Source organism: Neopsephotus bourkii, unplaced genomic scaffold (assembly GCF_033783945.1).
Source record: "Neopsephotus bourkii isolate Nb327-2 ecotype Australia unplaced genomic scaffold, CSIRO-AGI_Nbou_v1 NB_74, whole genome shotgun sequence".
Taxonomy (NCBI): domain Eukaryota; kingdom Metazoa; phylum Chordata; class Aves; order Psittaciformes; family Psittacidae; genus Neopsephotus; species Neopsephotus bourkii.
Window position 1 is genome coordinate 105,398 of NW_026900591.1, and position 21,611 is coordinate 127,008.

Consider the following 21,611-nt stretch of genomic DNA (forward strand, 5'->3'; position numbering starts at 1 on the left):
TTACCTCTGCTCTTTCATCAAACTTGGTTAGAAATTGTTGAGTTTAGGCGCTGCGAGGGAAGAAGATAATTCACATGGGATTCCATAACTTTAATTTGGGAAAACTGTGCTCATAAAAATAGATTTCTTATTGCTTGTGATGGCAAAGGAAACTTGCAAATGTGAATGGCAGGGAATGGACGTGTGTGCTGATGTCTGAACCAGTGGAGGGGCTGCAGAAGGAGCTGAAGCAGTCAGTCATTTTGGCAAGCAGTGCTGACAGCATGAACCAGGAGTTGTTTGAAGGCAAGAGCTCTGCTTAGTCTCTGCTCCTGAGTTAGTGGTTAATACCAATTTTAAGTGCTGAAGGTCATAATTTTTTCACTATTTTTATGGGAGTGCAGACTTTGAAGCCCATCTTTCAGGGGTAGCCACCAGCATTTCAGAAAGCGGTCCTTATGGCAAGAAGGTAAATTCAGTCTTGCCGCTGAGTTTAGACTTGGCCTGCCTGCTTCTGCTAGCAGGGGTGAGGGCTTCTCCTTGATGCTGGTGAAAGACTTGAGCACCTTTTAATGTTCTCACTGGACCTTGTTTGCAGTCTTTAGCTGCAACATGAAGATGCTCTTGAGGTCTGCCTTAACTTTTGAATTGTTTAAATCTGTCTTGGACTGTGTTCATACTATACATTGAGTCAGTCATTAGTGAGATGTCTCTGGGTTACTGCAATGTTGAAAGAGGCTTGGGGCTTGTCCAGTTTCCAGGACTGGGAATAAGGGGGTTTAAAACTTGCAGACTTTGAAATCTTAACCAATGTAGAGGAATTATTTGTCAACACCTACTACAAGCCATCTTAATGCTTTCCTGAAATCCACATGATTTCAGGTGTAGGTGCTGTTGGGTATAACTGAGGATACGAGAGTTTGTAGTTTTGTCAACAGTAAGAATTGTTTGATCCAATTCCAGCAAAAATTTTACATGATGTATACCTCTGAAATTGGTTGCGGACTTAAGAAATTAAATTGCAGCGTGTGGCTTACTCTTTTTTTTCTCTTTACTCTCGTGAGTAAAGAAACTGTTAATTCGTGTGTGGGGGTTTAGCTTTTCTTTATTTTTCCTTTTCCCTAGGAATGTTTCGGAAAAATGAAGATTTGACTCCATCTCAGAGGTGCTTGGCTGTAAGGTAGGCTTTCAGGCATCTCTGTGAGTCTAGTTCTGGGGTGGAAAGAAGCTGGTGTTTTGTGTGCTGCCTTAATGCTCTGTGGAATTGCTACAGTTTACATTCAAGATAGAGAGTTTACCCATGTAAAATGGATCCATGCTTTTTACATTTGTAGCTTAATTCATACATCTGTTCTGGAAAATATTGCTAAAAGTTTTTATTCTTAGTAAAGAAAAACATTCGAAATTCTATGCAGTCTATGCAAGTTAATGCCATAGCAGGCAGGAGACTAGTTAACATTCAGTACACTTAAAGTGGCTGGTGAAGGAACATGCATGTTTAATTCTGGTATTTAGTCTTTAACTTACATTTTTCCCTTTCTTTATTCAGGAGACTTGAGAGTAGCATATTGTCCTGGGCAAAACAGGCTTGACTTGAGACATTTTCCTTAATTGAAATTATTGCCAGTTAACACAAACCCTTGTTTACCAATTCAGTTACTGAAGGGAAAACAAGAAAGCCTAGAGTTTAACAAACATGCAGGGAAACACCCTTCCTACTCCTTCCCCAGGCTCAGCTTCAGACATCTCTGCTGTGTGAGGAGAGAGTCACCAGAGTTCAGGAGATCTGTCTGAAAATGCTCAGTATAGTTTGGAAAGAAATAGTATGTGTAGAATGTTTTGAGCTGTGATTACCAGAGACACAAAAACTGCTTTTCTACATGTGGGTTTTTCTGTAGTCAGAGTAAGCAATAACATGGAGTATGACTTTTCCTGCTGTGGAAATTCTGTAGAACTACACATTCCATCTCACGAGTTGCTTGTCTTTGAATTACAGACGCATGCCAAGTCTACTGGAGTATTTAAGTTACAACTGTAATTTCATGGGTATCCTGGCAGGCCCGTTATGCTCTTACAAAGACTATATTACTTTCATTGAAGGCAGATCATACCAACTGCAACAGTCTGAAGCAAATGGGAAGGAAGATACCAAATATGAACAAACGGATCCTTCCCCAAATGTAAGATGTATGACTCTTGCAGTGCTGATGCTTACGTAATCATTGCATGGAAAGCTTGGTTTGCACTGTTCGTTTACAGGCATAACTTCTGAGCTGTATCTGGAGTTCATTCATCAACACTATAGCTCCCTGCTCATAAAGTTAAATACTTATTCTTTTCTAAGGCAGGTTTTCTCCATGGTTTCCAGTCCGGATCTTGTGGTTAAAAGCAGATTAAACTGAAGCTTCCTAACAAGCTTATATGGTAAAAAGCTGTCTTTAAGTTAAAACAGTTCATGCATGTTTCTTCCAAAGCATACACTGTCCATAGCAAAAAGTCCTGGTAAGGATGAAATGCACATTTTGTCATTTGAAAGCTGCGCCTTAAAAGGTCCAGTAAATTTCCATGAGTGTTCACAAATTCTATTTCTTTTTCATGTCTTCTTGCAGCAAATAGAAGACACTCCATGTAACAAAGTGAAAAACAGTCACAGAAGAGTGTCATTTTTCTTGCTTTCATTCATGTAGAGAGAAGTGTTAAAGATGGATTTTGATCTGAAGATGTAGTAAAAGATGGAATATCCATAACACTGTGGCTAGTAATATGTACATTTCTTTTTCCTCTTTGTTCTGTTTTCAGAAAAGAGGCCAAATACATACAAAAGTCCAGGTGATCATACCTTACAGGGGAGATTGTATGGCTGTTAGCTTATTCTTAAATTTTAGGGTACCAAATATTACCTTGTCATTCTTTTCCTGTTCTCTTAAATAGGAGTATATCAGACTTTTAAATTTGTGTCTGCCTAAGATAATTATTACTTCACTTAAAAAGCAGAATTATCATGAAAATCTTCAGATAGATGAGTGGCTTTCATTATTCCAGCACCAGTTTCCTGCTCTCTGCTTATCTTACAGATGATCAGCTAGCATTCTGACCATCTAGAGGTTACAATCCTCACAGCTGGGCTAACACTGAGTGCCTCCCAATTGATTGTGTCATCTGCTTTGAATGTAGATGAGGACTCTTTGCACATTCCATTCTACCTGTCTTTTGTAGTTTGTAGTAATTTGGACCAAATGGATCTAAACTGGTGGCTAGAGGATGATAACCCTTTAAACTGCTCCACATGGTGGCAGAGCACCTAAACTCATAGAAATGCTGTGGAGCAAGTAGGTGGAAAGGGCAAAAGACACAGGAGAATTCCTTGCGTAGGTTGGCACCTCATAGTCCACAGTCTACCTTGATGTGTTGTCTTGGCAAAGCTGCAGACACATCTTTTTGTTTTTAACCATTGTTTGGCTCAGTTGAGGCATCACATCTAATGTACATAAAATGCTGTTTCTGCAGAAAAACATGTAGCAAAATTACTGCAAATAAATGGAACTAATTTGTCGGTATCAGTACTTCTGTACATGCATCTACTGGTTGCCTGATAGGACGACTTAGCTTTTTACCACATGATCTTGCTAGTAGTCTGAACAAAGTCAATAGAAATTAACATAAACCTGTGATGGATTCCTCTTTCAGGTAAGTGGTTTTCCTTAAAATAAATTGCCCTTGAGATGCTTGAAACTTTTTGCAATTTATGCTGCATTAGCTTCGACATAAAGAGAAGCTGTCTGTGCTGTTATTTCATCTCCCCACTGGTGTTAGAGAAATCTGTATGCGTTTTATAACACCAGTGAGTATTGTGTGCTTTTGGAGAAATATGGGTAATATTATTTTACTGCATTTGCTGCATCAATTAAAATATTAATTGTCTTGTTCTAGAAGGATATTTAAATACCATTAACTTATTAATACTTTAAATTTGTTCCTTGATTCTCATGTTATTTTAAGAAGAATAAATTGTTAGAAACTAAAAAAAAAACCCTGGAATGTAATGGGGATCAGCAAATGTTAAAGTAGTAAATGGAAAAAAATAAGCCCTTCGGCTGACTTACAGTAAGTTTTATTTCTTGTTAAATATAATTACATAACCAAAGTAGTTCATGGCAGCCTCCTCCTCTATACTGTGTGTTGACTGCATGATGTTAACTTGGTTTAGTATTATTGCTGTGTTCATTGCATGTTAAATTAATCAAGTCAGCATATTAAAACTTATTTCTCATATCCCTCCTATTGTGCCTTTTTGCAAGCTATCAATTGTTGGTGCTCAAAGTGGTGTCAACTCTCAGAAATTAATATCTGTCTTTGTAAGTTTCTTTTTATTATGGCTACCCTTAAAATACAAGATTCCTGTCAGCAGATATCTGCTTTCTTGCTTATTATGCAGGCTCTTCCTATAGGTTATAAAGCTCTTGCTTAGTTACCTATAATTTTTACCTGAGGTGCTAACCTCCCCAGAATAATATGCTTTAATATAGTTCTATATTATATTGAGCTTCTTATTGATTCTTTATCCATCAAGAACAAGTTCTTTCAAATAAAAGGTTCATTTATTGCTTCAGTTAGAAAGCTGTTCCTGAGCTCCTTTCTCTGACTAGAGATCTAGCCTTCAACCTAATTATATTCCCATCTAATTTGGTTTTGTCCTGGCACTGTCTTGTAGCTTAAGTTACCAATTTTCTTTCCCAGCCTTGATCATAATTCAGTATTTTTAATACAGATTATGCCCAGTTTTTTTTCATCAAAACCAAACAAGCCAGGCCTTTCTACTCTTCTTGTTGTAAAATAAGGTGTATGTACTACTTCATTTGAGGTCAAAGTTATCCTACAGCTTATAGTCTTTTAATGCCTTAATGGAACAGTTATTTTCGTATTTGAAAATTTGAAAGAAATTTAAAGTTTAAACTTTAAATTAGTTATTTCGTCCTTGTAAAAACCGACCAACCCTCTTGTGTGATCCAGTGATTACCCATTTACAGCAGAGAAGTTTAGATCACTTCCCTAGTTAATTAAGCAATAGGAAGTGAATTAATGTTTTACCTAATGCATTTATATTGGTGATTGAACTATAGATTATTTTGTCAGGTGGAAGCTTTTATTTGTATGTAAATGTGTTAAAAACTTGAGTGCTATAAACAAGCCTAAGGCTACAGTTTAATGAACTATTTAGGCCAACTGAAGTGTAAACTCTTGCTGAATATGCTATGTCCTTGGAGTAGGGTCCATGCAAGGTAAGGACCTTTGCTTATCCTAGCAGTGCTAACATGCTTTGCGCTGTGTTGTGGTCTGATTCAGATAATTTGATCCAGACTTAATCAAAGTTGTCATTTAAAAAAACCCAACAAAATAAAACAAAAAGCAAAGCCCCCACAACAACAAAACCAGACAGCAAAACACCACCCACCAAAAAAAAACCCAACTGTGAAATGAAGCAAAAACTAAAACCCAAGCTCAAACTCTGGTTTTCCACCTGACTTGTTTCTCTAATCTGACTCACTAGAAGGAAAAGGCAAAAATCTTGCACTGAAGGTGAGGAGACAGGGACTGCATCTCACAGTCTTTGTAGAGGCAGATCTCCATCACTGCTCGCTAAGGACACTGATACATCTGATACTGATCCCTGTAAGTGGTATCAGCTTGACTGAGGGGCTGAGATAATTATGATTAAAGTAGTGCTTGTCCCTGCACTGAAATGTTGCTGCTAAATTGCAGAAATACAGCATTTAAATACTAATGAAATAAAAAAAACTGGTTTCTCAGTATTTTGTCTTACAAGTACAAACTAAAAACTGCTGAGATAATTTTGTTAGATGTACAGTTTATGGCAGAACCCTGCATGAGTTCATTTTTTCTGAGTACGAGTTTTGTTGAAACCGATGCTTCCCTGTAAAAGAAGGGCTTTCACCTCCACAATTTAATTAAAAATCTTCTAACAGCTACTAAGCATATTTTAGGTTGAATATGCAGATCAATGATTTCTATTTACCAACAGAAAAACTGGGAAATAGTGGCAGTAGCAAAAGCAGGCCTTTAAACAGGGAAAATTTTACTTGTAATTTGACAAAACTTATTCTGAGACTTTGTAGAGATCTTCAGATGGAAAACATCTATTTTCTATGGTTATGTTTTAAGTTATGTACTAATGTTAGCAGCCTATAAATACTGTTTCTCATGCTAAATTAAACATGACTTTTAATTATGGCTTAGACTTTGAAGTTAAATTCTTACAACTGTCTTCATAGCTTTGGGGTGATGCCTTTCGGTATTTACAAATACCAAACTTTTGTATGTATCAGATATTGCATACCAAAGTTAAAGATTCACAACAACTAAAACATCACTGTCTTATCAGCATTATTCTCAGAATAAATCCAAAACACAGGCCTCTACCAGCTACTAGGAAGAAAATTAACTGTATCCCGACCAAACCCAGGGCAGAAAGTCAGTGCCCTTTACTTTGAGGTCTTGTAATAGAGTAAAATAGTGAAATCAAGTTTATTAGAAAGCAAGTAGAAAAAATAATCAAACACCAGTTTTAGCTGTTAGTAGGCACTTGCCCCTTGAATTAACCAGCTGGTTTGTTTAATTAGCTGGGTTTTCTGATCCTCTCTGAGATACCTTCTGAGATTGAGACATGTGTGATCTATGCAGTATCCACAGTTGTATCCCTCACTATTTTACAGCTTTTCCAAGTCTAATTTTTTTATCAGGTTGCACCACCGCTTACATCTCATGACTGGATCTTGCAGAAATCTGTGTTTTCAGTTGGGCACTTAATGCTCCATTCTGTATCACGGAACAGTATCACTCTTTATTGTGAAATTAGACATGTGAAGCTGAACTCTAATTGAAGCAGGATGTTACCTTTTAAAGTCTGGGCAAGTATACTCGAAGCAGGAGGGACAGAAAACGGATTCTTGTTATCTTTTTGTTCTGATGCTTCAAAGACAAACAGCTGGATTGCTTGTTTTCTTGACAAGTTCAGTACCTGTAAAATTGAAATGTAAATGAAAACTGTAATGTTTAAATGTTGATACCACTAACAATAAAAACTTGAAAATTACTTTTAAATGAACTGGCTTTCAAGATGCTCTTTTCTAGCTGCTCGGTTAGTGTGCTACTTTAAGGGCTTGCACGGAACATGGTATCTGCCCCTTGGGATGTTGATCAGACTAGTGATTGAAAGGAGCCAATGCCGTGCATTATTGCTCTCTGCGTTTTTATAATAGAACCTTACAAATGTTTTCCTAAGACTATATTCTTTAGTGTGGTGGTTTTAGTAAAATGGTATTTTGAGAAAAATTGAGTCCGGGTCCTACCTAAACAATGTATTTTTATATGTCTGTGAGCATATTATTTGACTCCTTACAGCTTGAACACTCTAGTTGGGAGAACAGGTCTGTACAGAACTGAGGTGTTTTGGCTGAAAATTCATAAGCTCTTTCAGCGTTTTAGTTGGTTTAGAATTCATATATTGTAATAATCAAATAGAGATGATTGATACATTGGGTTGGGCAGGAACTGAACACTGCATTATGCCAAAGACTACCAAAAATGAACTGAAGCTTTGCCATTGTTTGGGAATCTCTGCAATAATGGCACTCCTCTTGTCCTAGATTATATACTTTGTGTTGTGATGTCTTAAAAACTTACTTGATTTAGTAATTTGACAATGAGAAAACAAAAATTGGAGTTGCAAAGAGTGTTCCCAGTATTGACAGGGTTTATAGAGTCTCACTGCAGTGAGGTTGAATTTGCTGTGTTGTTTACCAGTAGTGCTCCTCACTCCAGATAACTACTCCTTGAGCCTCTTTAAAATATTATCAACTATTCTAAAGTCAGGAGTGTACATTGCTGTATATACATCTGTTTAGGGAAGGAGGATTATAATCTGCCTTTGTTTCCAGAAGATTAACAAAAAGGAAGCTTACAAACTCTCCCATCTTAAACTTTTCAGATAGCTGTGGCACAGAAGCTCTTAATCTGTGGACTGTCCTTACTCTTCCACATGACAATTACAGAAACTTTGCCTGTGGAATACAACATTGATGACAACTTCAGGGCTACAGCATCATGGCCTGTAAGGTTTTTCTACCTGTATGTGTCTCTTATGGCTGCCAGACCCAAGTATTATTTTGCATGGACTTTAGGTAAGTGCGTGTATATTAGAAAAATAAAGTGTATGTATTGAGTTTCATTTGAGATGCTGCACACTAGGCATGTATTAAAAAGTGACAGTGCCCTCTTGAGGCTTTAGGAGAACATGAGTACCTATAAATATTATGAAGTATTGTCAAAGTATATTGAATGGTGTCTCTTTGTGAGAAGCAAAACTTGCCATAAATCTAAGCACAGTGTTGTGACAGTGTTGCAAATGGGATCATGGTCTGCTGAAGAAATCTGAGTGAAACATAAGGGTGGTTGTTTGTGGTGTTTTTTTTTAAAGAATAATTATTTTATAATGAGCAATGATTTTTTTGTTTGATTTTTAAAAAGATTGTGAATCTGTTCTGAGGTACAAGCCCTGGTTTGGTTCATTTTGGTTTGGGTGAATACCTTCATTTTGGCTTATCTGAAAGGTTATTCTAAGCCTCTTTCTGTGGTTATCAGTAATTTGCTTGATGTTATTCAGGCATGAAGAAAAACCGAATATATTGAAATTCAGATGTATTACAGTGTTGTTAATAGTAGATGGCATTTCTGGTAGTATTTTCAGAATTTGATGGTTGATATTTCAGTTTTAGTCATTGTTCATTAAAAGTTCTAATGACCGACAGGATAACACCCATAGTCACTGATTTAAGACTGAATAGATGATACAGTTTAAAGAATGTTTTGATTTTCAGGTCATGTTACTTGAAAAATAAAAGCTCAACACATACAACAGCAAAATGCTGTATTTTTGTAAACTGACATCTTGAAAGTGGCTCACAAACCAGATTTCATCAGCTTCCTCCTCCTCTCCAGTTTTACATATTTGTTTCATAACTCTTTTGAGAGAGAATCTGTGGGAAACAATACAATAAAGAAAGCCTTAGTGTAGCAGAGCAGCATGACTCATTTACAGCTGCTGGTTTCATTCCTGGTCAATGAATGAAGTGCTTTCAGCTTGTCTAGATATAGTAGTTCTGGGGCTTGTTGTGGAATGAAATAATTTTGCATATTGGGCTCTTATGCACCAGTAGCATCATCTGTAAAGTGTAGGAGTCATCTGCAAAATGAATAATCTTTGGGTTTTTTCCTCTATAACACTTCAGATGGATTTCTCCTTGTGCACTTACTAGCAGTGCAGAGCTAGCATTCCTTTGGTAAAATACTAAAGAAAATAAACTACATTAACTCTGTACTGTTAGTTTGCTAGATAGTGCTTTTTTTTTTTTTTTTTCCTTCTTCCTTCCACTTCACCTCATCTAAACTTCTAGTGGTATGAGTAGAATGTGAGGGGCCATAACAGTTCTGCTGGATGTTATGCTTTGGAGTTGCACATTACTGTTCTTTACACTGAAGAAAAAAATCTGTTAATGAAACCAATTACTTAAAATGAATACTTATTAAAATGCTGGTTAATGAAATGAGTACTTTAGTTGTAGTCTTCGCTCTAGCTAGCAAGAGATTGTGAAGTTCATGTTTTCAGCTGTTTCTAATTGAGCATAAAACCATTGTCTAGTATTTGAGTCAACATCAGTGATGTCAGATGAATAGCAGCAAGTTTTGTTGCTTTCAAAGGTGGGTTTTAAAAGTGTTTTTGATGAGGAAATAACTGTTATAAATTACCCTCTAATAAATCAAATGTCACAAAGCCCTCCTCCAGACTAGTAGGTAACTGGCGAAACAACTTCAGGAAAGGAACTGTTTGAGACAATTGTTTCTTTTACTTTCCAAATACGCTGGATTAATACCTTGGGAAAGTTGTTGAGAAGAAAGGAAAATGGAAAATAAACCCCCAAATTTCTTACAAGTCACTATTGTATATAGTAAGTTCTTCTAATATGGTAATACAAACTGAGTGATTTCTCTTTCCTTGCTGGTTGTCATTTAAAAGGTGTGACAGTTGCATTGCAGTGCTTTTGATAATTTCTGAGCTAACAGAATGTGACTGTGTAGTGATGACCAAGGACGCACATCTGAGTGTTGATCTGCTGTCTCAAATCATTACAACCAGACAGTGTTTCATAGTCTTGATGCATGTCATTGAGTTTGTTTTTCTGTATAGCTGATCAAGTAAGTCTAAGTAGGTGGTATGAGAGAGAAGGGACATCTGCACTATGAAGTGCATAGAGCTACCTTCCATTCTTTAGTTTTTTAATTGAAAGCCAGTGTGTTCCTTGGATTATTTTCTGATAACAGTGATCTCAGTATTTAAAAAAAAAACAACAAACAAATAGCCTTTAAAATGTGATACATATTTTGAACAAACTACATGTACGATGCATGATTTGTAGCACAGGCAGGTCATAATTAATCTGTTTCTTTTTTGTTTCCTTGCAGCAGATGCAATTAATAATGCAGCAGGGTTTGGTTTTAGAGGCTATGATAAAAATGGAGTGACACGCTGGGATCTAATATCAAATCTGAGAATCCAGCAAATAGAGGTTTGTTTCTGGCTCTTTCACATGAAATACGTGCCTGTGTAGGTAGTTGCTTGTAATTTCAGTAACTTTTCCTACGCGTTTTGTTCCTCAGGATAAGTGAGTATGTTCTAAGTCAGAAATGATGTGTTCACACCCTTAGGAAAGGATCAAAAATAGTCTGTTTTGAATATATTCTGCTTGTCAGTTGACTTCCAAAATACTTTGTGGTTTTGAGTAGTTGAGTGAGTACTTTATGCAACTCATCAGAGTCAGGAGATTTTTTATAATTTATACATCAGAAGTTTTGTACCTTTACAATCACAGAAATAATTTGTTTTTATTTTACAGTTTTCCACAAGTTTCAAGATGTTTCTTGATAACTGGAATATCCAAACAGCTCTTTGGCTTAAAAGGTATTTGTTAAAAGAAAGCTTTTCCTCACTGCAGTTTCTTAAATAAATATTTCTTTGAAGATAATTTAACATTTAAAGCTAAACTTTACAAAACATCATTTGTTTAGCAACTGCATGGGACATTCTTCTTGTAATACTTGAATTAAAGCTTCTGAATTTCGGGCTTCTCTTTTAGAGTAACTTTCTATCAGGTTGTGATAGAAACTGTTTTTTCTTCGCTGGTCATAGGGAATCTAAAACTACTAATCTGTGGAGACATCTCTTGTTTTGCTGTCTCTTAGCATTGAAAGCAGCGCATGTCACTGCGAGTAGCAGGCAAAATGTACATTTTTAGCCTCTGGAAGCTCTGCAGTGTTTTAGCCACACAGTGATATAGGAATTTCCATACATTCTGTGAGACAACTTTCTGTGCTCCTTCCATAGTGAGTGCATGGCAAATACCAAACCCTACAATGTGCTGTCAATAAAATCTGCAAATTAATATCCCTCAGAGGCACTTCTTTCCTTGTCTGGGAAACAGGTATAGTGAGTACCCAGTGAACTATATCATTCTACTTTTACTACTACTTTGTGGTAAATAAAAAGCAAAAAAGTGTTCTTGAGTAGCACACAGGTGTGGTTTCCCTTCTCCCAGTCTCTGTTCAGTTGATCTGATAAGGTTACACGTTCCTGTGTAACCTTATCTAGGTGTTCCTGCTCCGGCAGGGGGATTGGACTAGATGATCTTTTGAGGTCCCTTCCAATCTCTAACCTACTGTGATACTGTGATACTGTGATCTTTTATCAATAGGGACAAGTTTGACCAAGACCCCTGCCTTGACATCACTCGGAGGACTTTATCTTTTCTCTAGGATGACTGGCAACAGAAAGAAATCTGGTGGAAGAAACATTCTAGTGTATCCGGTGTTCCTTTTTCTTCCGTAATTTCATTCCTAAATATTTTTCTGACCCAGTTAAAAACAGAAGCTGAATTTTATGTGATTATTCTATTTGGCTCAATAGGCAATAGAATCTATTGCTGGGACAGCCAGCAAGGAAGAGTTGCATGCTTTCAGGTATTGAAATGGATCATTTAATAAGGCAAGTAAGCTATTTAGATATTTTAAAATGCGTTTTATTTTAGTTAGAGAACGGAAGTTTTTCAGTATTAAAACTTAATAGGAAAAGGTTGCGTTTCAAAAAACATTCGACTTTCCTAAATGAAATGATTCTAAATGAGACTCCTTTTAGTGCTGAAGTTCATTCTTTTTTTTTCTAAAGAAAATGCCTAACTCCATTTGTCTTTGGTCATGTTTGCAAAACCTTTGTGGTTCTTGTTGCTCTCTTCTGGCATCTGTCCAAACTTCCTGTTTTCTTACAGTGGATGTAATACTTCTGCTACAACTTCTGAAGTCTCTCCCTGGCTTGTTACTGGCAGAGTTGAATGATCTAAGTGGATTCATTACCTCTATTGTCTTTAGATAATACTCTTAATACATCACAGTATTACATCTTTTTTGCAGTAGCAGCGTACTGTTGATTCATGCTCAGCTGATACTTAGTGTTGCATAGTGTTGATTCATATTTGGCTAAATTCTGTAGGAATGGGTACTTGTTTATATCTTCTGCTTTTCTTCTTAGATGGTCTATACTTTGGACTTTATTGAGATAATTTTGGATTCTAGTGCTCTGTCTGCTAAGAAAACAATGTCAGTCTTGTCCAAACTACCTTCCACCCCAAAAAAGGAAGGGAAGACAAACTGGAAACATATACTACTCAGTCTACCCAAGCTAGTAATGACAGTATAGAACCAGACCAAAAGCAGTACCTTCCTGAACAGTTGATAACTCTTTCCACTTCTGGAGCAAATTATGGATATGTTCACCTGAGTCACCTGTATTTGAATAGATTTTCTCAGCCTGTTGTGATGAAAATTGTTTCCTTGATTTTGTTTTAGGAATGTCAAGTGAAGCATTTCAACACTACTTGTTATTGACTAATTCATGGAGTTGTTTAGGCTTACTTTTTAGTCTTTGAAATTGAAGCCTAGAGTAAATCTTATCTAACTTTTGCTAGTTAAACTCTGGAATGCTTTGCAGGGGGCAATTTTCATAAAGTAGTTAAATGTTTTTAATGAGACAATTAACCACCAGTCAGTGAAATATACATTCAGTTAATACCAGCACTGGAACACATAACAATGTATATGTTCAGTGTTCTGGTTTAATCAACATTTCTTAACACTTCTCTGTAACTAATCCCAAGAAGTTTAAAATGTGCACTTGTACATACACAGTTATATGCAAACCGCACCTCCAATTCCAAGGACATATGAGATACAAAACCATCCCTCCTTCTGGAATTGTGGGCCCGTGCTTGTGTGCACTGCCTGTGCAAGATGCAAGTTCTCCAGCTCTATGAACGTTGGATTCATGTGCCTATTAGACAAGCATACCACAAATTCACATGTACACAGCTGATAGGGATGAGACATTGCTCCCTGTGTACTGCAAACTGCAGTGATGGGCCCCTGGCTGGATCTAGTCCACTTGGCATCTACCAGGGAGGATGCTCTGCATTGGCCAAGACAGAGGTCATGATGGTGGTGGGGCAGCTTCTATCAGCGTCAGACCAAGTTTTCATTATTAGTATTTTGCTCCAAGGTGTCTCCCTGACTTGTTACAAATTTTCCTAATGCTTTTGTACATTCTAGGCTGAGGGATTCTTTGTGTCGAAAGTCTCTTTCAAATTCCCTGGTTGCTGTTTAGTCTGGCCCATGTTACTTTCATGTCTGAGTTGGTCTGTTTTGGGCAAATGTCCTCAGATAGCTTTGTCTATTACACATGTATGCACCTGCACCCTGCTTAACCCCATGTTCTCATCTTAATGGCCATTGTTAGTGAAGCCCCTTGGCAGGGAGAGGAGGGTTGAGCTGGTACCCTGCACCGAAGACCTTATAGAATGAAATTTATCAGAGTACTTGACTGGAATATACTAAGTCAGCAAAATATACTTTTGATCTTCCCCTATTCAGATCCTGGCTTTTTACCTTCTCTTTAACTGTATCCAGTCTCTTGTGTATGTGGACGTCGTAGTAGTTACATTAGCAGTGAATGTTTCATCCCTATGTATGATCTTCTATTAGCTTGTCATCTTTGAATAATAGCCATACATTGTTTTCCTCTGTTACTTGCTGTGTGCTTATAAAATCTTTTTACATGCTTGTATCTATGACCATTTCAGTTAAAACTCATTTTTGTGCATTAGCTTTAGATTTGTGTTCATGCATGCTTGTGCTGTTTATTTTTGCTTCATGTTAGTGTGTATCTGTTTCCATATTTGCTATTGCTTTTTGGTTTTCAGATCATTAAAGACATTAAAGAAATCTTGATGAAGCCATCCATATCAGGACCTTACCATGTTTCCTATCATTCTTCCACATCATGATGGTTTGTCATTGTGTCATTTAATGTCTTCTAGGAACTACCTGTGTTGGATTCCTTTTTCTGCTTCTCCTTCTAGGATTCCGTACTGTAGGACCTGGTGTAATAACACAGAGTCTCAAATTTTAAGTAGCAGAGTTCAGCATTCTCCTTCTTTGATATTCTCACATCATTAGTTTCATCGTCATGCTCACATAATTGCCGTACACAGATACATTACCCACTGTAGTCTCTCTGTTACACAAAATTGAAGGTAGTTGTTATTTTCCCCTTCTCCTATAAAATGCTTTCATTTTATGAAAAATATACCTCTGACTTGTCACAGAAATTTGTGGGGTGCTCTCTGCCTTACAGTGCAGCTTTTCCAACATGTTCTTGGATGGCCCAAGATCCCTTATTAACACTGTCACCTGTCTTTGGATGCTTGTGTATCACTTTGTTATAAATAAGTACTGTATGTGATGGCACTGAGAGTAAGTTAGCACTGAGGGGTTAAATTGGGAGCTGCAAATAGCTTTAAGTATTTTCTGTAAGTCATAATATAGTGGCAACATTGGTATATAATTGTAAACTGCAGTCGCATTGTAAATGTTGTGTTGGAGAAGAAACTACCAAAAGTACAAATGTATAATTGATAACTGGGAAGACTGTTGGTGGTTTATCTTATGTTATTTGTCTTGACTTGTCTTTGACTTGCCAGAGTGTGCTATGAGCGCGCTGCCTTCAGCCCAACGATCCAGACCTTCATCCTTTCTGCCATTTGGCATGGGGTTTACCCAGGATATTACTTAACATTCTTAACAGGAGTACTAATGACACTAGCAGCACGAGCTGTAAGTACCAACCAAGTATCTACTTAAATAATAGTAAGTTTTGTAAAAGGAAATCGATCCTGTTCTGTAGTCCAATAACATGCTTTACAGTTGATATACACTCTGTTTGGTAGTGGTGTTTACTTTTCTTAGATATGAGAGCAGTGGCAATGATTAATTATGGGAAGGGGTTGATCAGTGGAAACAAGCAAGACTGTATACAGCCTATAAAGTCTTTGTATCATATCTTTTGTGGAAGCTCTTTCTCTGGATTAATTGACCATGTGTTGTTATGCCGCGATGAAAAGAATGATGTTATCCAAGATCATTTTGAAAAAAAGTTCTAATTATGGATAAAAAAAATCACTGATAAGTAACTTAAAATTTGTGAGCCAATGCTATATGTCGACAAAGTCCATTCCCTCCCTAATTTCCATCCAGTACCTTGTAAAGATGATAGCTAAAGAATGCTCCCCCTCAACCAGCAGATAAAAATCTCTCATGCAGTTACTATTCAAAACTGGCCAGCCAGCAGTGCAGTCATATTAACAAGCTTTTGAAGCCCTTATTCAGAACTGTATGGAACCAGCAAATCTTCCAAGAAATCTCTCACAGTTCTGCCTGAGAAAGCTGCTAAGAGCAGAGGCAGGTTTATCAGTTTCTCATTGGGAAAGAGGAACAAACAAATCACATCAGCTCAGAGCAGCACAACAGACCACTTTTCTGTTAAAAGAACTAGGAGAATAAGAAATGAAGCAGGCTGTTTTTTGTTGCTGTAATAGCTAGGGGAAGGTGGTACTTCACATTTCAATGTGTCATTGCATGTGACAGTAGGAGAAAACTGCAGGGAGATAGCAGGATGAAGGGAATGTGGCTAGAGTGACTTCTACAGGTGAATTTGGGTAAGAAGGACAAGAAGGATAAAAAAGGTTTTTAATGTAAAGAATGAAATCAGCAGGAGCTAGCCTTGGATATGTTCTTCTGAACAAGGAGTCTTAAAGAAACTGAAGATTGGAAAAGCTAAACTGTATACTTTGGTGTGCAACTCATCAGAATGCAGGTGACTGGAAGGTGGCAGTGGCACAGAAGCTCAAATAAGAGCGTCAGAAAATTAAGAGTGTGAGCAAGGATGACAGTTCTGTTGAAGGAAGGAGGGAAGAATATCTGCTAATGTCTTTTTAATTATAGACTTAAATAAAACTGAACCCAAACCTGTGTGGGTTTTGGATTTTTTTTTTTAATACTTTTGGTATTCCATTGTTTGCCCAGAATTATATGAACAAAAGACTCAGCATAGAAAACTGAGTAATTTTATAATAGTGCCCTTGATACTGGTTACCAAGACTCCTGAAATGTCACTAGACCTGATATTTTGTATATTGTGATTTATACCCTACTCATCCTAAAATACGTCTTACTTGCAAGTATGTGAAAAAGGCTTATCATATACAAGTTTTCAACAGAAGCACTCTGGCTTTAAATTTACTCCAACACTATTTACAGAATGGCTTTATGAGATACAATGTCTGCCTCATTCAGACAAGCACTGGATTTAGGGGGGATTAACTTAAATTCTGCTTAAATTCAGAAATACTTAAATTCCTGTGCTGGATGCAGCACGGTATCCTAAAAGACAGGGAATCTGAACTGGCTCCTATTAAAGTTGATGGACATTTTGGATAGTTCAGAGATGATTGACCACGCTGTAGCATTTAAATTCATTCTGTGAATTTTGTAGAAGTGCACCAAACTCTGTACAGTAAGATAGCTCTCCAAGTTATTCCTAAGCTAATTTACTATTATCTGCTTTTTCAGATAAGAAACAATATCAGACATTATTTTCTTGACTCTCCTGCTGTTAAACTATGTTACGATATTGTAACGTGGATGGCAACTCAAGTAGCAATAAGTTACACAGTCGTGCCATTTGTACTGCTCTCTGTAAAACCTTCTATCACCTTTTACAGGTAAGCACATTCTACCTGTTTCCGTTTTCTTTGTATTTTCTATGGCATCAGATTTTGGAAGCTTTTTTAGTGATAATTATGATTGATCTGTTAGCTGAGCAAACTATTTCTGTTCTAGTGGTCAAACATCGTTTGTGTTGTGGGAAACCAGAAAGTGCTCTCATTTTCCTGTTATAATGGACTTCCGTTTCCTGGGGCTGGGTGGGAGTGGGGAGGGGAAACAGCAGGCAAGAAGAAAACCAGAGAGTACCTTTGGGATTATTGTGTGCACTGGAATAGTTTTAGAGCAATACGAGATAATGACTTCCCAAAAGTAACTTGTAAAAAAAAAAAAAAAAAAGTTGAAAGCAGACTTGTATTCACTTTAAATCTCTGCTACAGCACCAAGTACTATGAGGGAAGACTTAATCTCTGATTTCCCCTTTATTACTTTTCTTAAAGGAAATATTAATGTCTTCCTGTTTTACATGCAAATAATGCAAGTAGGTTTTGACAGTGTATTCCTTAGACATCCTGTGTGTGAGAGCAGTTCAGGTTTTACTGAATTGTTATTTTTGTTTGTGTTTTAGCTCCTGCTATTTCTGTCTTCATATTGCCAGCATCCTGGTGTTGTTGGTATTTCCACTGAAAAGAACTCAAAAAGGAAGTAAAAGGCATGAAAGCGTCCAGCCCATATGGTCCAAAAAACTAGAAGAAGAAAATCTTTTGCAAAAGAACAGTTATTCCACAACAAATAATAGTTTCAGTCAAAAGCAAGAAATAACCTGCAGATATCAAGCATTGAAACAGTGATTGAGGAAATACTATGATGAATATATTTTATATGTTTTCAGAAACCCATTTTTAGCACCTTTTAAAGGGGTTTGTATTTGTTTGCAAAGATGTTTAGTAAGAAAAGAATGCATTACCTACCTAGGAAAATCACATACAATAGCAAGACTGGAAACAAAACAAATTAACCCCTCCCATGCCATGTCCCTGTGGGTCACGCCTTATATGAAGATATTACCATTATTTCAATGGGCACTCAGGACTTGCAACGTATGTCCATAGGGTCATATGTGTGCCCTTTGCTGAATGTACGTTGTATCCCAAGGCACTGATGGGGTGGAATAAAATTGTGTCAATCTAGTATTAACAAATGGAAATGGATTTTTTCCAAGTGAATGACTTGCCTTAAACCCTCTATTTACTGAAATATTGTTTCTAAGTGGGTATTTTCAAGTTTGATTTTATGTGAAAAGCATATTTCAAATATATAATACTATACGCTATAAAGAAGATAAAAATAGGAAATGCAAAGTCATTAGAAAGCTTTTGAATCTTTAAAAGGGAATTGCAATAAGCATCTCAGTATTTGGAGGGTTTTCTTAAAGTATCTCAAACTAGTATAGTACATTACAGAACTGTAAGCATTACTGATGCCAAATTATAGTTAGGTTTCTTTGATAAAGAGTATAATTACACATAGCCCTTCTGAATCGATCAACAAAATATAAAACACCTAAAGGTTCACCTTTTCTAGGTCTTGATGGCCCTAATTTAGGTTTCTTTTACTTTGAAGCACCTAAACCCAATAAAACACTGCCAGATGGGCTTTGCTGCTAGAGAAGGCAGATGTAGGACACAGAACCCAACGTGCAAGCACCAGGATTTCAATGAAAGTGCGTTTTTACTCTTAAATACCAGAAATACTTGTTCTAGCATAGAACTGTTTTACAAAACACGATTTTTAATACTTATTTTCAATTTTCAGGCATACAACAGTTATTTGATGCTTTCTGTATAATGCAGTGAAATTACCTTGAGCCCTAATGCAAACATGGTCAAACATGAAATTGCTATAATAACCAGTTTCTGTATGCTTGATAATTGATTTCCCTTTATCCAAAGAAGTACATGAATTTGAGGAAAAGCTTTTTCTTCAAATTAGAATTTTAGATGCAAAGTTCACATCTCATTTGTCAGTGACATTATAAAAGAAATAAATCCTTTAGAATAGCTGATTTACTGAATTATGACAGTGTGTCAAGGGAATAATTCAGTGGTTATATCTATTCCAGACCATTTATTGTGATGGTGGTCCCTGTTAGAGTTCTACTGTTAAAGGGCTACATTTTAATTCCTTATATTCTGTATTTTCATATAATTTTTTTAAGTAAACACAAACTGTTTATCTACATGGGTTTTTTCTTTTAGCTTTAAAACTGACACAAAATACTACCAGATAATTCAGCTTGTTGATTAATAACCTACAAATGAACGAGGAGAAAAAATTTGTCATAATATTTTGAACCTTAAAGTTTTCATCAAGTATCTGGCACTAGTGGGGTCAATATTCTTAGTACCAGAAGTGCAACGATGGTCCTCAAATTTGGGGATATTACCGTGCAGAAAGAGTTGCAGTACTTCTGGCTTATTCTCTCAAGAACCAGATCTGAAGTCAGGTCAGAGTTATTTCCTTGTTGTCCTAGTTCTTTGTCTGGCCTTTGGCATAAAACTTCAGAAGGATAACATGCTTTTTCCGTAAGTATAGGTTAGCTCTAATTAATGTACACAATTAGAAAGGGGGAACTAAATATGAGAGTGGATGAGTCTGTTCAGATGAGTAGGGATGTTTGTTGTTTCAGTGACAGACGTGTTATCTCTAAAATGAAGTAATCTGACGACTCAGTCCTTACTTCCCCTACCCAAGTAGACCTCCCCTTACATGGGGTTGTGGTTTTCACATGCCTCTTTGACATGGGGTTATGGCTTGGGTTTTTTTTTTTATGTTGGTTATCAGTAAGGGCACACTAATTTATGTTTTATTATCCTTAACTAGGTACAGAATCAGGAAAGAGATTTTCCCCCTTTCTGTTCCTGAAGGGACATTTACATAAAATGAGAAATCTGAATTGCATATTTCTGAGGGGGTGAATAAAATTGAGTTGATTCTTTCAGTATTTGTTGCTTTTGATCTTAAATTCATTTTCTGGTGCAGCCTACGTATCAAACAAGCACTTTCGAATACCAGTACATCATCTAATGTGCCATTAATTTCCCATTCATATTCTGGTACTCTTGTTTTGGCATGTGTGCCCATGTGTGTGGTGGAGGCTTACTAATTCTTCATTATGAAATACAAATGTAGTTGTAAGCACTCCCAGAAAATAGGCAGGTTTATGATAGCGAAGGTGTGTACTTCAGTGTGAGTGGATTCACAGGAACAGTTTTATTCAGAACTTTTGTATGTGCTTAAATTGCCAACTAAGAAAATAAGTACATTATTTAGTCGGGCACAAGTGGTAAGATATATGGGTTTCAAAATTGGCTGTGACTTTTTTCTTCATTATTTGAACCCCTTAAATAAGTGCAACACAAGAAATTATGGCAGTTAATTAGTTCTGCACGGAATTTATTTTCAAGTGTAGTGTCCTAGACTTTACCCTTTAAATGGCATCGCTGAATATAAAAGTACTTTGAACCAAAACCTACTCTTCATGCAAATCTTCATGCAAGTCTCTTGGAGACGATGGAAAGAGGCTTTTTTGTTCTAATGGCAGCACTCTGATTTCAGTCAAACTGGGATTTTCTTGTTGCTCTCCCTCTGCTTTACTAGTTTTCTGCCTTGCTATCACACTGGATTTTTTTATCCATTCAGTCAAAGTCTCAAAAGCAGCCAGCCCCAATGCTTTAGATAATTTTTACGTTTTACACACATCATTTTATAATACTGAATTTGAAAGGATGGTGGTGATTTATTATTACTCTTGCTGGGAAAAACAGGAAAAAGTAAATTTCCTAGAGAAGTTTTGGGCATGAAGGAAACCTGGTTTTAAGTGTTCTTCTGCTTATTAACTAATGTATATCCAGAAAGTAAAGGTGTTTTCTGTATTGCAGGTCAGCACACTAGGAGAAGTAAATACAACATATCATTCATAATTTTATGGTGCTTTGCAGATACTTGCCTATTGTGAACAATTCATTCAGGCACTTAATGAGTTAATGTTAGTAAATGTAGTCACCCTGATAATAACTATTTGCTTGCTTAACCTTTTTCAACCTTTATGATTCTGTATTAATGAAAGAGTTGTATATTTAAATAATACTGTCAGTGGTGCCTACTACTGTTGTTATTGGGAAGGCTTTGTTAGCTTTACATTTACACATATGCCCGTATTTGGAAAACTTATTCTTCCATGGCCATTCCTTAAGTTGACATGTAGACAAGGTTTCAGTAATAGGTGAAATTTTAAAATATATTACCATGTAAAAATATTGGTATGCATTTCAATATGCTCTTGATAAGAATTCATATTAGTAAGATGACTTTACAAAGGTATTTGTACATTCCCTGCTCTACGCTGACTTGTGGTATGAGGTTTACCAGTATAATATATTGTTTATTAGAAAAAT

General features: G+C 36.5%; 1 protein-coding gene across 1 annotated transcript in view; it reads left to right on the forward strand.

Annotated features, from left to right (window-relative positions):
- The window catches only part of MBOAT2 (membrane bound O-acyltransferase domain containing 2), an 89,741-nt gene extending 68,877 nt beyond the window's left edge, over nt 1-20,864 (forward strand). Inside the window, exons 6-13 of the mRNA XM_061354659.1 lie at nt 1,105-1,159; nt 1,976-2,159; nt 7,985-8,177; nt 10,516-10,619; nt 10,947-11,011; nt 15,135-15,267; nt 17,062-17,213; nt 17,783-20,864. Of these exons, the coding sequence (XP_061210643.1) occupies nt 1,105-1,159; nt 1,976-2,159; nt 7,985-8,177; nt 10,516-10,619; nt 10,947-11,011; nt 15,135-15,267; nt 17,062-17,213; nt 17,783-18,005 (1,109 nt within the window). The 3' untranslated portion in view covers nt 18,006-20,864. The remainder of the gene's footprint in view (nt 1-1,104; nt 1,160-1,975; nt 2,160-7,984; nt 8,178-10,515; nt 10,620-10,946; nt 11,012-15,134; nt 15,268-17,061; nt 17,214-17,782) is intronic.
- The last annotated feature ends 747 nt before the right edge of the window (nt 20,865-21,611 follow it).